Source organism: Taeniopygia guttata, chromosome 2 (genome assembly GCF_048771995.1).
Source record: "Taeniopygia guttata chromosome 2, bTaeGut7.mat, whole genome shotgun sequence".
Lineage (NCBI taxonomy): Eukaryota > Metazoa > Chordata > Aves > Passeriformes > Estrildidae > Taeniopygia > Taeniopygia guttata.
In genome coordinates, this window is record NC_133026.1 from 54,907,971 (window position 1) to 54,925,306 (window position 17,336).

The following is a 17,336-nucleotide window of genomic DNA, read 5'->3' on the forward strand; positions in this document are numbered from 1 at the left end:
ACCAGATTTGTCTATTTGAACTGGATGATCCTCCTCTAGAGGGACCAAGCAGAGCCTATTTTAAAAGACGAAGGCGCTCTTCTCCCTGGGATTCAAATCATGTTTATTGTAGGAACCACCTCAGATCCAGGCGATGCCTCAGAGGATAACAGAGGCCAAATCGTGAGGAAGAGAAAAGAGATTGAGATCCAATGTCTCATCCCGGGGAAGGGTTTTGAGTTCGGGGAGAAAGGGGGAAAAAGGGGGTGGGGCGGAACAGAGGGGCCACATCCAATGAGACACAGGTGACGAGAGGGGGGGGCAGGTCAGGGAGAGACCCTCACACCTGAGGCTTGGGGTGGGGAGAGGAAAGGTGTGTGGAACAGACCAATGTGACACAAACTCCATAGTGCGTATAAAAACTACTCAGTGCAAATTCCCAATCACTCAGTGCAAAACAATAACTAAATAAGCTATTTAGTGCATCACAACAAATACCAAGAATATAAAAAAACATATTATCGCCATCACTGAGATAAGAATGTTGTTGGAAAGTAAGAGGCATATGTTGCAAAACAGTCTCTTCAGAAAGAGTTTGCAATATAGGCAACATATATAATATATATATAATATAAAAAGGAATTTGGAATAAAACAGGAAATACTCTTCTCAGTGTTTTGAGAGCTCAGTTTTTTGAGCTCCCTCCTTGCATGTAACTCTTGATGTCTAAGTCTAGTAATTACTGTTTTAGTAATTGTTATTGAAAGAATATATTTAAATTACTATGTTCTTTTACTCTAACAATTAATGAAGAGAGGCACAGAAGCAGTTCTGAAGAAGCACCTGCCAGTCTCCACTGATAATACAGAAACCGTCTAGTTTCCCTGATTTTCCATAGGCTTCTAAACTTAGATCTTGAGAATTATTTACAGAGAGTGAAAAATGGGTTGAACTTCAGTCTTGTGACTCCTGTCCCCTTAAATGGACAACCTTTCAGCCAATCAACCTTAAATGGGCCAGTTAGGTTGCTGGTCCAACCCGTTCCTATCGCTTCTTGTTTAGGGAGCAAAATAAAAAGTCCTTCTCTTGCAAAGACAAAGAGAAGTCCTCCAGTTGTCCTATTATGTTTGGCATATTCACTTCACACTTCTTTCTTTGTTCTACATAGATTTGGATTCTGCCTTTATGATAGCTGGATATCATAAGACTTTAAAAAAGTAAAGAAAAACTTAATGAGTGGAAGAATTGAAGAGAATTCCTTTTACAGGTTGCCTTTTAAGTTGATTGATCTCTTCCTGTGAATGTTGAAAGACAAAAAGTAAAATGAATTGACATTTAACAGAAAGATTGTACAGGAACATTTTGCACTTGCAGCAAGATTTATTTTAGCTTTTTGTGTTAGTCATCCTGCATGTAGTATTTTAATTTCAATGATTTACACGCACACTAGCATACACACATTTTGGCACCATATTTAAAAACATAGCTAGATTACTGGAGGAAATTATTCATTCCAGGGAACATATTGTACAGAAATTTGTACAAAAAATTGTACAGGTACTTTCTGACCTTCCTGCCTCATTCACTTTAATTGCTTTTTAAATGACTGATCCAAAACATTTTTGCTTAGGCAGTTCGCAGTGTTCCCTGTCCTACCCCTAGTGTAGAGCACATCAGTGATATCAACTGAATCTGGCTTTGCCTAGGAGCCCTGTCACTTGCAAGGAGAAACTAGTGCATCTGCCACATGCAGGATGGCTGTGAGGAGGGGCACAAGCATACACTGTGGTCCAGCGTGGCACATTTGCCTTTAGACACGAGCATGGAGGAGAACCACAAAGCAGCTCAGAAAGAGTTCCTAATGTCAGCATGATGAACTGGAGAGGAACTCTGCTGTCTTGTAAGTTTCCATTGTTATACAGGAAAGGCTGCCCAGGTGTCCTGATTTAGGGAAAATTTAGGAGGAAACCTCAAAAGGGGCTCCTCTAGAAAGCAAATTCAAGTGGCCTCTCCCCCAACTGGTTCAGGAAAAGATTTCCTTGGAGATAAGTGGAAAAAAAAACTTTATTTAACAGGCAAAGCATTCACCAGCACAAAAAAATTACAATAATAAACAATAAAACCTCTTGCCTATCTGAAGAGATGACAAACTCAGAAAGTCCTTTTTGTGGGCTGTAGCTCAGCTCACCCAGTCTCTTATCAGTCCCTCCAGCACTGGAAATGCCACAGCCCAGGCTCAGCCCAGTGGGCCACAGGTGTGAGCTGCCAGTGCTCTTCTGGGTTTTCAGTCCACAGCAGGTTTAAACAGTTCCAAGAAAAAGAAAAACCACAGTCCAGGGAATTTCTCTGCCTCAGCTAGCTAAAAGCTAACTAAAAAGCAAAGGAGAGCTCTGTCCTGCTGTCTGTCTGTCCGCAGAGAGCACAGTCCAGGAGCAGGATGCAGGGGAACAAGTGCAGTTTCTGTAACAAACTCGGAGCTTCTTCTCGTCCCTCTTTTGCTCTCAGAACCAGTCTTAAAAAGATCCAAAACTTATTTCAGGCTAGCAGACTAATGGGGATACAAGCATCATAAAGTCACCCCAGGACACCAGCGATAAAATTAAGATTTTTTTCTGAGTTAATACCTTAAAATAAATCTAAAAATCCCCAGCATTTTTGCCATCTGCATCATAATACAAGACCTGTGCCTTGGTCAGAGCTCACGGCATTCCCAGTGTTTCAAGATAATATTTTTGTGCATTGCTGAATGCATCCTTGAAGATGGAAAAAATCTTCTTAACGTTGAAGAAAGCTTTCTGTGACTTCCTGTTTGGAATCTTTAGGTGAAGCCAGATTTGAACAAATTCTTTGACATTTTCCAGTTGTTTTGATCAAATCTTCTAGAAATGAAAGTGCTATGGTATTTGTATAAGCAGTGGATTTTTTTTGAAAATTCTAAAGAGGATTTTCTTGGAAAAGGCATTTTGAATGTAAAAAAATAATTGTCTTTCAATAAAGTCTAATAATATAGAAGTCAAGGCCATTAAAACATGGGAAAAAAGCACTGTGATCCATATATTAAACGAGGCCACAGCAACATGATATTGTTGTCCAATTGTGGCCTGCTCATGATTAGCTTCTAAACTAAAGTAAACTTTGTCAAATTGCTTAGGTATTGAAATTTTACAACACTGTCTCCCAAAAAATCATGGTCTTTCAAATGAGTGGCAGTTTTATTAATATTTTCTATCAGCTGAAACTGTTGCTACTTTGTGAATGGGCCATAGCTCCTATTTTTTTGCTGAATATGTGAATTCCAATTTTGAAAAAGATTGCTTATATGCCTTTGGATAAAAAGAAATTTCAGATAAAGAAAAATGTGAAATAAAATAGATATATAAATAATCTGTTATCAGAATGATGAAGGAAGGAGGAAGTTTGGCAGATTACCATGAGTATTCATGTAGTAATCAGGAGTTTTGCTGTGGTGTGGAAAAAAAAATATATAGTTGGTTTTTTTGTAAGCTTCCTAGCTAGAGAAGGAAGCTCCTCCTGTTGAATAAAAAGAAAGTCTACAATTATTTTTAAATTTTTTTTTCTTCTTTTTGAAGGAGTGAATGTAAGAATTCACTATTTTTCCATTGGAAAGCTTTTCCTGACAAAAACAATGAAGAAGGAAATTCAGACTGTAACTGCTTGGTAAATTCTTTTAACACATGGTCGTGTTGTAAGTCCTGACTCTTAGATCAGCATTTCTCTTCTACATCTAACAAATGTACAAGATTTGTGGTGTAAATGAAGGAAGCAAAAAAACAAGGAAGCGTTTAAAACAATGGTATCTTTTTATATGTGGTGACAGAAGGGTTTTCCTCCCTGCTCATGTATCAGAGTGAAAATAAGCATCTTTTATTGGATTTCTGTCCTGGCTTTGAAAGTACATCATTCCAGTCTTCTGCAAGGTACCAGATGGTATCAAAAGTATCAATAAACCATTTCTTGGAGGAAACTCTGTGGATGTCTTGGAAACAAATGCCATCTTCTGCTTAACTTAATATATCTCCTCCACCCCTCAAGAGGTTTTTTCAATGAAAATGACCCATTTAATCTTCAGTTGTCTACAGTAGATAAGCAAAATCATCCCCTTGAAAGTCCTACCTTTTCTCCGCTGCCTTTAAAGAGAGTTCAGATCTTAGACACCTTTCTGATACATTCAAATGTCTGCTTTAGTGAAACAAACCACAGGAGTTGTTTGAGCCCTACAGGGAATGTACGTACCTCCACAGTCTTCAGAGCTCCTCATCCTAACATCAGCATAGCCCATAGGGAAGTTCTACAATCAGGTAAAGAACAAACATGGGCTTATTTGTGTTTAATACATCATAGGTAAGGCTGCAGAAAAGGATGTACTATATAGACAGATGGAATCTAGCTGAAGGAACATCAAATGCTAGGTGATCTCAGGGGCTTTTAAAATAGAGACATACCCTGAGAATTATCTATTGACTCAAATATATATGTTGGTTAAACATCATAGGGAGAGGCAAAGTACTTCTCAGTGACCCTTTCTTGGGTTTCATCTGCTAGAGACCAATCTATAGGGAGCACATGAATGTTAGTGGTAAGCTGATTTTTGTGTAAGGTGGTGGTTATTCATTCCTAGGCCTGAACTTTCTGTGGACCTCAGAGTTAAATCATACCAAGTGGTCAGTTTTTCTTCTTACTGTGTACATGTGGCATGTACGGTTCTGTCTAGGAATGAATCTGCTGTCTTGTAAGTCAGGAACTTTATATGAGAAGTATAAAGTATATTCCTACCAAAACTGGGTAGGAATCACTAGTTCTTGAGAGCAGTACTTCTGGGAATTTTTGCTAAGTATGTGCAAATTGGCTGCAGGGCCAAGACCAGACCAATGTTGCAAGAATCATGCTTATCAAACCTGATTATTTCATTAAGCCACATATTAAGTGCATCAGAAAAACATCTAAAGATGTTCCAATCAGGTTAGCATGATTTATGCCAAACATGCATCTGGTGCATTCTCCTGCTGTCTAGAGGAGCACAAGCCAGAGCTGTGGTGTACTCCCCCCTCTAAGCTGATTTAATTCTTTAGCATCTTAAATTTGTTTCCTCTTGCCTCTTCTCATGGCCTTGTAAGGCTACTTATTGGATTTGTGGTCTAATGGTTTTCCTTGCCATCATTGCTATTTTTAGTTGAAATCTTTCAAGAGTTGTGTAAAAGGGGTTAATTTAAAAAATTATTTCCTGTTGTTTCAGTGGCTCTTAAATTTATTACCAGAATCAACAAGACTGCTCTGATTCAAACATATTTCATTATCTGTGAATATTAAACATTCTTGGCATATGGTGCAAGTAGTCAGATAATGTATTTACATAACTTATTTGTCTACTGCTGAGTCTGACCTTGTCTGGAATTTCTTGTCAGTTCCCTTTTTTTCTTCAGTGTGACATATTAGATTAACCCTGCTTAACAATTATTTGTTCTCTTAATAAAGGTTGAATCAGTATCTTTGAATCAGAATACTTGCATACATTTTATACATTTTTCCCCTAATACTAGGATGAATGTGCTACAGTTAGCAACAAAGACAAACACATATGTTATTTATTTTTCAAGTTTGAAAACTTGAACTACTGCTTAGTTATTCATACATAAATAAATCAGTTTAAAAAAACATCCAGGAGAAAGTATGTAAAAACTCTCCGCCAGACCACAGCCAAACTCCTAGTCCTTTGGAGTCAGTATAGCCCAGAGATGATGAGAAAGGCATCCATTACAGAGTTGAACAATGCTAAAAATGTTGTGAAATGACTGGCTTGTGTTCAGACCTTGAGCATGTTTCCTGCAAGTAAAATTGCTGTTCCAAATATCTTGTGTCTTATTATGTTTTCCTTGAACTTGTCCACGCACTTTTTCTGAGGTTGGATGTGGGTTTAGTTTTATCATATGCACTCATGTCTGGATTCCACATTCACACTTGCAGTCAACTTAGTTCTGCTGACTTCCAGGCCCTCGTCCACAACTAGTAATGATTTAGCTGAATAGGGCAATCCCAGACTTACTGGAAGAGCTTGGAAACCTTAAGTTTTAATACCATAATGAATCTTTTGCATTAGTGGAAATCTAGTGTTTCTACTATTAGTAATGAGCTGAAGATACAAATTTGCTCGCCCATTTCTTTTCTAAAATGTCAATCTGTCCTGGTTTGGAATGGGTAGAAATTGAGGGAAGTGATGCAAAGCTTTTTGTGTAACTGACAGTCTGTTGAACCACTGAGAAGCTGGACAGGCCTCTGTGAAACACACATATTAAAGATGGAAAAACCTGGGAATTATTTCCTTCCCTTCCAGTCAGGAGTGAGGTATCGCGAGCTTCAATCCTCCCTTGACTGAGAGAAAGGAACAAGGTGCAAGCACGTAAAGGAACAGCATGATGGCATTGAGGTCAGTGAGGAAGAAGTTAAGTCCCAGATGGGAGGGGTGAGGATATGCCTTGTTTTGGAGCTGAAATCCTCTTATAAGCTATGGAGAAAGGACTCTTTTTCCTTGTAATTCATGAAACTACGGGGAGATGAAAGTGTTCAAATTGATATCGAGCAAAATCCTCCATCCTAAGATAAGCAGATGTTGAAATAGCTGTGATCCCATGAGAAGTTTGAACAGAGGAAGAGAGTACTCCTGTGCTTCCAGGAGAAGAAGAAAAATAATATTTCTATTCCCAGAGATGAAGATTATTTTAGAGATAGATAATGGGAACTTTTGCCTTTGAACAGCTCATCTTTAAAACAATACCCCCTAAGCTGACATGGCCCATCGACAAGCTGTGGGAGGGCTTGTGGCAATGAGAAGGATTTCACGATGGCAGGGTTCCCCAGGCAGCTGCTATTTGTGATGAAATTGAGAGCCACAAGAGAATTATATTTTCCTCTTATAGAGAAGTCTCTATAACCTTAACAAGAGGGACTTCTCTCCCTCAGTAAACTGAAGAAACACTGTTTCAGAGGTGGTAAACTGACTGGAAATATTAGGTTTGGTTTCTTTACATTGTCAGTGACAAAGAAAAAGTTGTGGGGGAAGGAGAATTGTTCTGAATGGTTTGTTTTGGCTCTTACTTTTTTTCCCTTCTAGTTACTTTTAATAAAATTTTCTTTATACCCTTTTCAAGTTTTGAGCCTGCTTTGCCTTTCTCCTAACCCTATATCACAGCAGAAAGTGAGTGTATTGGTGATGGGCCAGCACTGAACCCACCATATTCTTTGGTGCATTGGCCAGAAAAATCTCAAAATCGGGGAGATCTTAAATTGGCGGACCAAAACCACTACATGAAATTGGTGTTTCTGCTCAGTTTCAAACTGAAACCACCAGTCATTAAATATAGGAATAGCCCTTGGCTTCTTATATACAGCAATGCAACAGAGAGATTGTACATAATGCTTTGTTGGAAACAACAGCCAGTTTTCCTCCTGTTTTTCTGTCTCATTCTTCCAAGAGATTCCTATCACTTGCGCATACTTAATCCCACATCAGCTGCTAATATCCACTTAGTCCTCAACACTTGGTGCTTGGTCCTCAACTGTCCTGTCCAGCCCATTTTGAAATTGTATTTAATTTCCTTCTGCCAGGCTGCCATCTTGTGCTGGATACAGGGCCCTGAAACAATGGGAGGTCTTGCTTTGATGGATGTTAATAGGTTGAGGATAAATCTAGAAGGGGCCACTGGCTTTCAGTTCACCTGTGAAGTTTATGTTACATGTTATGTTATGAAGTTTATGTTATGTGGCCTAAGCTGTTAAACTGTTTGCTAAAAGTTTGCTAAACTACAGCAATTTCTGAAAAGCCCCAAAGGCGTGCTAGAAATTGCCATGTTCTGAGAGTAGCTACAGATGGGCAGAGATGATGCTGCAAATACCCTGAAGGTGGCAAACAGAGTTGACAGCAGAACAGGAATGTGCTGCGACAGTATTATTCAGCTGTATTATTTCTCCTAGAAACTCCAACCACTCCCAGGTGACTTGGCTTCATGGGCAGCCCTTGGTTATCCTCTGTGTTTCCTGGAAAATGTGTGGTGTTTTCCCCCTTTGCACTAGTACCTCTTTCTTGGAGCTGCAAACCAGGCCCAAATATTCTCATAAATCCCTACACCATGCAGGGAAAGTCAGAGATGATGATCCCTATGTATGCCATAAATTCAACATGGTAATCTCATACAGCCCTATTAAAAATCCAGCAGGCTTTTTAGGATGTGATATGTGTGGAGTGTACATGATATGTTTTACAAACAGCTGATACACTCTGAAATGTCCTGCCACTTTTTCTCAAGAGTGGTGTAATCTTACATGATGAAAAACCATTTCTACTTTATGGGTTTGCCTCTGCTCAACCTATAAAGTAGCAGGAAAAAAGTAATTCAGATTCAAATATTCAGAATCCATTAAAGTCATCCTGCAGTAATTTTTTCCCTGTTGCAAATAGAGCATTATAAAAGCATGAAATAACGTGCATGCTTTCTCTGGTGGTTGTATCTTGTCTCTGAGAAGTTTAGTGGTTTGTGCTGACAACAAAAAATTAGCAGAGTAACCCATTGTACAGGTGGTCCTATTTAAACATCTCTCAAGCATGTTCATAGGATTTTCACGGAGAGAGCAACTCACAGTAAATTAACAAAGCTAGAGATTAACTTATCTCTGAATGAGAGTGTGATCATTTATGTAATCATAACATGACAGAATGGTGTGGGTAGAGGCAGTAGGAGGGATTTTCTGCTGCTCTACATGATGACAGATTAGTAATATTATTAGCCTTTGCAGAGTTGTGGTGATATGTAGAGGCCTGTTATGCAAGGTGCCATTTACAGTCTGTGTAGTACAAATGTTCTGGCTTGTATCTTCCTACATTTATGCATGTTACATGTATATGAATACGTGTTGAATACAATAGGAGACTACACATATATATACACTCATACACATATACATATATATATACACATACATATATATACATGCACACACACACAGAGATATATATGTATAGATACACACACACACACACACACACACACACACACACACACATATATATATACACATATATATGTGTATACACACACATGTATTCTGGAATGAGTAATGATTTTCAGTCCCTTAGATTTTAGATGGCCACTAAAAACTGTCTGAAAGTCAAGATGTTCAAGTGCCACATATGTCTAAGTGAGACACCTGACAATAATTTGTTGTTACAGTGAAATTTTGAAGGCTATTCTGACATCGAGTGGTGTCCAAGAATGCATGTGTTAGCTGAGTGCCAGCTGTACTACTTCATTAATTACTCTGATATTCTGCAGTGAGGATATCAGAATGATTTTTTTTTTTACCTTTCTTTACACTGGAGCTGAGCAGTTTGACAAAAAATGCCTTTGAAATTGAGTAAAAACTAGAAAAAAACATGATGTATGTATTGATGTTAAGTGTTTTGCGGCCTAAGACAAGACATTGCTAGAGAATGGGAACACCCCAGACATGGTAAAAAGAAACGACTGTCAGTCAAAACTTTTGTGGAAAGATTTTACTTTTGCTCTTCGTGTTAGTTTGCCTCACGTGAAAGCTGAAGACATTCAAGATAGTGAAAGCATGCTTCATTCTAATAATGAAAATGACAAATAATAGATATATCATATCTTTGTGAAAAGATTTTATAAAATGTTTGGATTTCCATCCCCTTACAAATTTTTCAGTTTAGAATTGGAATTCTGAAAATGTAATTTCTTTGCAAAAAATATATTTTTTAAGATTATAAATGTTTTCCAGGAGTTGAAGACTAGGATAAGTAATTAGTAATACTTACCTCTGTGTTACAAAAATTTTACATTGTTACCCCAAAAAAACTCATGGTATGTGTGGTAGTGTAGACTGTATGTGATGACATAGACCACTGAATATAGAGAAAAACAAAAAGTAAAAAATAATTTAATTTTGAAATTGGCTCCTTTTTTCATGCAACGTAAAGCTGTTCAGTGAAATCTGGTAGGTCAGGCATTAATTTGTGGCTGCAGCACATTCAGACCACAGGACCAGACTGAGAGAAGTTAGAAAAATGTGCGCAGGTGCCGATGATGCTATGCAATTAGCCTGGTTTACCTTTTTCTTTGGCATACTTTATGTGCTAAAATGGACTTTGTCTACCTCTGTCTGGGTACAGATTTTAGGTACACTTCGAGTACAGATTTGTCTGTATGCATCAGACCAGTGCACCAGACTGCTCATTATTTTATTCAGGACTTAATAAGTAGTTTCTGGAAAACAGAATGAAACGACCTTCATCAGAGACAGCTCCAACAAAGCTCTCTGGAAGTCCCTTCTTGGAAGGCTGCATGGCTACTTCTATTTGGTACCTCTCTTGGGAAATATTTTTATTTCCCAATCTGTAGTCTTAATGTAGGATTTTTTGTGCCTCTTGTTCCCTGCCCCGGTTGTTCATTTGTGTTAGGAGTTAGATATTGACATTTCTCTCTGGTTTCTGTACGGTTCTTGCACTGACTACAAAAGCAGTGCCCATCTCTTTCCACATCCCATGCACTGCTCAAAAAAAGTCCCTTCTGCTGTTTCTGTAAGATGTTGGATACCGGATCCTGGGAAGACCACTCTGGTGGTAGTCCTTTTCTGTTTATAGGCTGCTGAGAAATGGAGAAATGGAAATTTTCAAAAAGCTCTGGAATGCCAGGTACCCTGAAACTCCAAGTCTGATGAAGAGCCTGGTTTCCTCCCTACTGCATTTCAAAGACTTTTACAGCTCTTGCATCTATAATTCGTAAATATTTGGCCAGAAACTTCCTTGTTTGTGTACCACTAGGTGGCTGGGATAGCATCATGTTTGAACAAGAAGAAACTCACAGTGAGACTCACAATACAAATCATTATCTGTATTTCAGAGATGCAGTTCAGTCTGAGCATAATGCAAAGAGTTTGGTGCTAAGATGTTATTTAACTAGCTGTCTTTCTACAGATGAATATTTAATTGAAAACAAAGTTTATTGAAAAGCTGCTACTAGTTTTTTCTGGCTGGTTTACTGAACCCTTACGCATGTAAAAATTGAGAATAACACACAATGTGAAATATAAGGTGTCTAACAGTCATCCTAACAAAACAAACAAACCAAAAAACCCCCAAAAAATCACACCAAATCAACTGTGGCCAGTCCTTTGAAAAGGATGCTTCTACTTTAGCATGATCCATCCACTTAGAATTTTTTTGTTAAATTTTGTTTTGTGACTCTGTGGCTTCCAAAAGTGCTGAAAGAAATTGATTGCTGCTCAGTTGCCTTGCATCCTTTCCTGTCAGCACATGCTGATTGATCACAGGTACACAGATGAGTGTAATCTAATTTCTGCCTGGTTGAATTGGCCCAAAATCTGGTGACCAAATAGCAGTGTCAGCCTTCTAGGAAGTAGGCTCTGACTTCAGCTGCTAAAACAGGGTATAGGTGACCCAAAGGTCTGTTCCAGAGCAATGCAGGTAACAGGAGGTGTTTAGTTCTTGCATGTTTCCCTCCTAATATGGACTGAAAAACGAAATTTATAATCCACCTTTTATAGGACTGCTGTATAGTTGGCAGAGAGGAAAAGGTATTTCCAAGTTCAGAGTTGTTCCTCTGGAGGTGCTTTTCTCTGTTTCAGCTCAAGTATTTTAAAAATTATGCCAATCTTCAGTTTAAGAAAAGATAGTAACTTCAAGTAGAAAAGACCAGACTTATGTTGCTTCATGCTAGACAATTCCTTTTAGTCTTGTGAGACATTTCTGCTTTGGCTCATTTTTACACTGTACTTTTACAAGATATAAATCAGGACTATTTAGGAAGTATGCCAAAAGTTTGCGTAGCACAGAAACTTGTACTGTCCTTCAAGTATCTCTTGCATAAATCTAATGACATCTGTAATTTAAACTTTCAGGAATAAAGAACAAGTACTTAATAGATCCTGACTTTTAGCTTTGTTTTAATTTAACATAAGCCTTCTAGTCAATATGGATCTAATTTCCCTGTGAAAGATCAAAGAAATAAATGTCCATGGGCTTTGTGAATCTCTTGCCTAAACGAAATAATGAAAACTCATTTTAGTTTATCTGGACAAATCATAGTCTTAATCTTCAATTGAGCGCAAGGAGACTGTAAACTTTGGGTATATCTGTTGGGAATGTAAGGACAGATTATGTAAATCACGTTGTGAATACATACTGCAAAGAACAGATTATGAATAATTTGTGGTGGGCCAATGAAGCAGACAGGGGATCTATATCACTTTCAAAGAGACATAGATATCACTTTTCTGGAAATAGCATTTAAAATCTAGACAGACCTTTGGATTTTGCTTCTTTGTTTCACAATACTTAACACAAACTGTGTAATACTTAATTAGACTCAGAGTATGCAGTAATTTTGTATCTGTAACAGCTTTTTCCTTCCCTCTTTTAAGGATTTATGAATTGAATAAGGTACAAGTTTTCAATCTTTCATCCTCTCAGAGGATATGAGGAGGTCAACAGCAGTTTGAGCAAGAATGTCAATTGGTGGTGTTATAAATAAATCAGTCAATTTAACAATTAAAAGAATTTATTAAAATAAATCAAAGTAAAATTGGAAAAGCCACAAGCAAATCAGCACCGAGCCAGGTGATCGGTGCTGGGTGAACTGGGTCCAGACTATGCAGCTCCGTACCCCTGGCAGTTCACAAGGTACTGATTTCACAGGGTCTTTTTTTATACTGTTTCCAAACTTAGCGGTATTCTGGGGGGGTCCTCCTGGTTCCTTTTTTCCTTTTTCACATATTAATGCATTTTCTTTTCTTGTGGTGCTTCTAAACAGAGGTTTTCCCAGAATACTCTGATTGCTGAAAGCCTGTTAGATGGTAGCCCCTTAATATCTTGTTCTGGAGATGAATATTCATCTTATCGTTCACTGCATATCTTCTAGACAGAATAATTCTTCAGAATAAGCATCTTCTGACACAGGAATTCACCCTGTGGATATTGCTCTTTCCCATCACTTGGTTCCATTTAAAAGGATACTGTATTTTTTTTAGTCCTGATCACAAATTTGTTCTAAATCATTTATTATAGTGGTTTGTGAGAAAATCTCCCTCTCTCACTTACAGGCTTTAAGGATAGTAGCAAGAAGAATTTGCTGATGCTTTGTTGTCATTGTTTTTATTAAATTTTGGGGTTTTTTTTCAGTAAATATTCATAAGTTGCAAAAAGTGAGAAGGCTTTTCTTGAGCAAGATTATCTTGACTGAAGCTCATTTTATCAGTTTGGTACTTTTCAAGTCTTACTTGGCTCAGTCATCCACTTTCTTGGGCAAGTGAATAAGCTAATGATACAAAAGTGTGGTTTTTGTACTATTTCTTCTAAAGGTAAAAGAACAGACTTTGTGCCTAGGCTTGTGCATTTACACAATGCAGTGTACACAATGTTAGTTCTGATATAAACAGGAATGCACCAAAACATCAAAAAAGGTAGTACAAAGGGTAACACTATTGTCTTAGTTTAAAACAATTTACAGGGTGAGGTCTGTGAAATTAGTTACTTCCCCTTAGTTTTAACTTCTCCCCTTTCCACTAATAAGGAGAGACAAATACGAAGAGATACAAGTGAAAAAAAAAACTGTTTACTTCACGAAAACAGCAATAATCAACAAATGCATAAGCAAACAATTCAAAGCCCACGCAGAAATGCAGAGGAGATACCCCTAATTGTGCTGGGGAACACAGACAAAATGGTGGAGAATCCCCTCCCTGGGCCATACAGCCGAGAGAGAATGAAGGAAACAACACAACAAACAAGCCTTCATTATTCCAAAACTCCCTCCCTCCCTCGCTCCACCAAACAAATAACCAACAGGTAACAGGGACAAAAAAAATTTGGAAAAACTATTTTTGTCCAAAAGCAGTCAATGCTGCCGTGCTGCCCACTCCATGCCACCCACCAGGGGCTCTCCCTAGCGTGGCACAGCTGCTGGCAGCCGCTGGAACTCGTGGAGTGGCTCTGACCTCCAGCGTGCCAACTGTGGGCAACAGAGGGCAAGTCCGTCCGCTCTGTGGCAAATGACCTGCGGCAGCAGCTGAAGAGATTTTAAAATGCTTGAGAGCCTGGAAAGAAGGGAAGAGAGAGCTCCATGTTTCTATCCCCTGGCTTTAAAGGCATGAAGCATCCCTCCAAGTTTTGTGAAATGGGGTAAAACACAGAGGTTTTGCTTCTGACTCCAAGTCTTAAAGAAACAATAAACAAACTTGTGCAGGTTAATGTAGAGGAAGATTTTTGTGTCAGCCCTAATACTAAACTCCGCCTACTATTTCTGCAACTAGGACAACTATTAATTTAAAATGCTGTGTCATAACATACATTTTGCTGAGGTTTTTCTCCTGTCTCTTTTTTCAGACATGTAGAACTCAGAAACCTACACATGAGCTAGGTTAGACATATTCGTATCCTGTCCAGTCAAAGCATTTTCAGTGCATGATTATCTTACTTAGCTTACTTCAGATACTTTCTTTAGGGTTGACTCCCAAGGTGGTTATTTTTCTCTTTTGACTATTAATAGGAGTCAAGACATTTAGCTCAGATTTAGGTGTATTTTTACAGACAGGCTAATTCAACCTTCTTGTATAATTTCATTAATTCAGAATAATAATTGTGATTTATAATTATGCATGCAGGTTGGTCAGGACAAAGGAAGCTGTTCTTTCCGTAGAAACCACAGCCCATGTGTTGTTCCTCAAGAAAATGAAAATATTTTCCACACGATATTTGCTTTTTTCACGAAGTCTGGAAGAAAAGTATTGGTAAGAAACAGTACCGCTTATGGCACCACTTGAACTTACAACATATTTTACAAAACATTTTGCATGGTTGGCATGCTGATCTGAAGCAGATAGTTCATTATGGAGCATATATAACAATATTGATGATGTGCTGGGGGGACGTTTAGTGATTGTAATTGTCTGTTTTTTCAAAAGTAAATAGGAAGTTTCAGGAAGTGCAGTGGAAAGGGATTTATTTAGCTGACATGGCAGCACACACTTGGTAACCAGAGCCTTGTTCTATCAAAGGCATATGGGGGCAGTGGGTCACTGCACTTGGTGCCTGGCTCAGCAGCTCTGTAGAAGACTGAATTTTACCTGGTTTGCTTTCATGTAGGCATCTGTAGCCAGCTACCTTTGGGTCTTGAAAGTTGCTATTTCAGTGCAAGAGTGCTGTATTATAGCAGTTATATAACTTCATTTTCTGGTGTGTTTGCTGTTTATAATTTACCATTGAATTTTGCAATTTGTCATTTTAGTTTTTACCTCCTTTGCCTAACAACTTTTTCCATATTTCCTGTAGGATTGTGAAAGACCAGGCAGATCTTGTTTAGTTGTACACTGCAACATAAGCTCCCTACCTAAAGCAGAGTCCTGTGATATAAATATCTACATGCTGCTGAATACTGAGATACTGAAAAAGGTACGTGGTTTCCTTGTAGATTGTCTTCAATGCCAATTTAAGTGTGCTTATGTGAACCAATAAACTCAAAACTTCAATTTTTTCCTCTTTACTAGTGTGGGAAAAATAATCACGATATCAAAGAAAGATCTACTTATTAACAGTGTGTATGGAGCTGTTAATCTTATTTCTTACCCGTTACCCACTAAGATAGAAATAAATTTAATTCAAAAATTTATATATTGAAAAGTGACAAATGAGACCCTTAATTGTGTGCATGGTGTTTTAGCTAGAGATTTCTGAAAATCTAATTGATTTTTGAAAGTTTTCATTCTAAAAAATGTAGGTGAATGTAAACTGTGACCAGCTATGTATTATCTTCCTGTGTAAACAGAGACATGGCAGTATTTTGTCATTTTTACTTCAAATTTTTATTATTCAAAGATGCATCATGACCGCATTAATGCTGACCTTAACATTTGTGGCAAGAAACAAATGGTTGCCAGTTAATTTCTGTCTTCCCTGAAGCTGCTGAATGAGACAGTAAATATTTTAAATTTTTTGTGATTTACTGCATTTTCACCTGTGTTCCCTTCCTTGCAAAAATGCTGACTCTAATTCTGGCAAGATACTGTTAAGATTATGAGGGAATAAGATAATTGGAGGAGAAAGCTGATAACATAAACTTACTAAAATAAACCTGTCTTTCATAGTTGTTAGATTAAAAGCATCAGAGAGAGCCCTTATTAGAAAACAGTTGCTAAAGTAATTAATAGCCTTGAGGTTTTCCAATTGAAACCAGCAAGTCTGTCAATGTACAGGCATGGCTGGAAGTTTCAGGTATTTGTTACATGCTTATAGAAATGCTGAAATATGTAAACAAGTAGCTGAGTGCATGCAAAATATGCTTCTGGGAAATTCAAACCTGGGAATAGCCAGGATTCATCCTATCTGCTGGGTCCCTTCTAAGATTACTTTTAGCAATACTCCTTTAAAAGACATAGAGTGTTTATACATGTTTGAGTATCACCAGTGCATACCGTTTTCTACTTATTTCATACTCTTCCCAAGGCAAACCGCATACAAGGGAGTAATCTGTAAGATTAAATGACATTTTATTGAAATGTGCCTGTTAAAATGCACTGGGCATTTTATTGGAGAAATATGTATTAATGAGAGGAATTGTGCAGTGAATAATTAAGATATTTGCCATGCACAGATTCAAATAAGAAGTTCTTCCCCTGGGATATATTGTAGTTTATCCCAGTTTCTGTATATCATTTTTCTGTTCACTTGAAAAACAAATCGGAACATTTTTCACAGTCAATATTGAGCCTGCCTGTGTCACTGGAAATTCTCTGTCTTGCTTTCATGGTAGATGTGGGAAACATTAACAAACCAAGTACAAAGTATGTGCTTAAAGTCTAACATACCTGATTTTGCTATAATCTGAAATAATATGCTCAGGTATATCTGTCTGTTATGAGCATAAAGTATATTTTTTCAAAGCAGAGTTGTAACCAGGCTGATACTTAACTGCCAGCCTAGCCTTCATTAAGTGTTGTCTGGGTGTATTTATTATACTGGCAATTGTTTGATGGTTTGTTGGGCATTTTTTGACAGGGGGATTAATGCTTTTATTGTTGTTGTTAAGTCCAGTTCTTCCTCTTTTTACTTCTCAGGACAGTTCATCGGTCATCCAGTTTGTCACAAGGGCAAGGCTGCAGGTGGACCATGATCTCAGAGTTGTGGAGGTGCCCAATGGGAACCCAGGAGAAAAACCAGTGAGTACACAAACCTAAAGAGAAATGTTTCCTTATCCCAGTAAGTTGGAAATTACTGAGAGCTCTATACAAACTGGAATTTGTGCGTGGGCTAACCCACAAGA

General features: G+C 37.9%; 1 protein-coding gene across 3 annotated transcripts in view; it reads left to right on the forward strand.

Annotated features, from left to right (window-relative positions):
* ITGA9 (integrin subunit alpha 9) overlaps window positions 1-17,336 on the forward strand; it is a 244,749-nt gene that overhangs the window by 181,210 nt on the left and 46,203 nt on the right. For all 3 annotated transcript variants that reach the window (XM_002199003.6, XM_030265373.4, XM_072924054.1), the window contains 3 exons: window positions 14,683-14,808; window positions 15,350-15,469; window positions 17,131-17,232. In XM_002199003.6, the coding sequence (XP_002199039.3) occupies window positions 14,683-14,808; window positions 15,350-15,469; window positions 17,131-17,232 (348 nt within the window). The remainder of the gene's footprint in view (window positions 1-14,682; window positions 14,809-15,349; window positions 15,470-17,130; window positions 17,233-17,336) is intronic.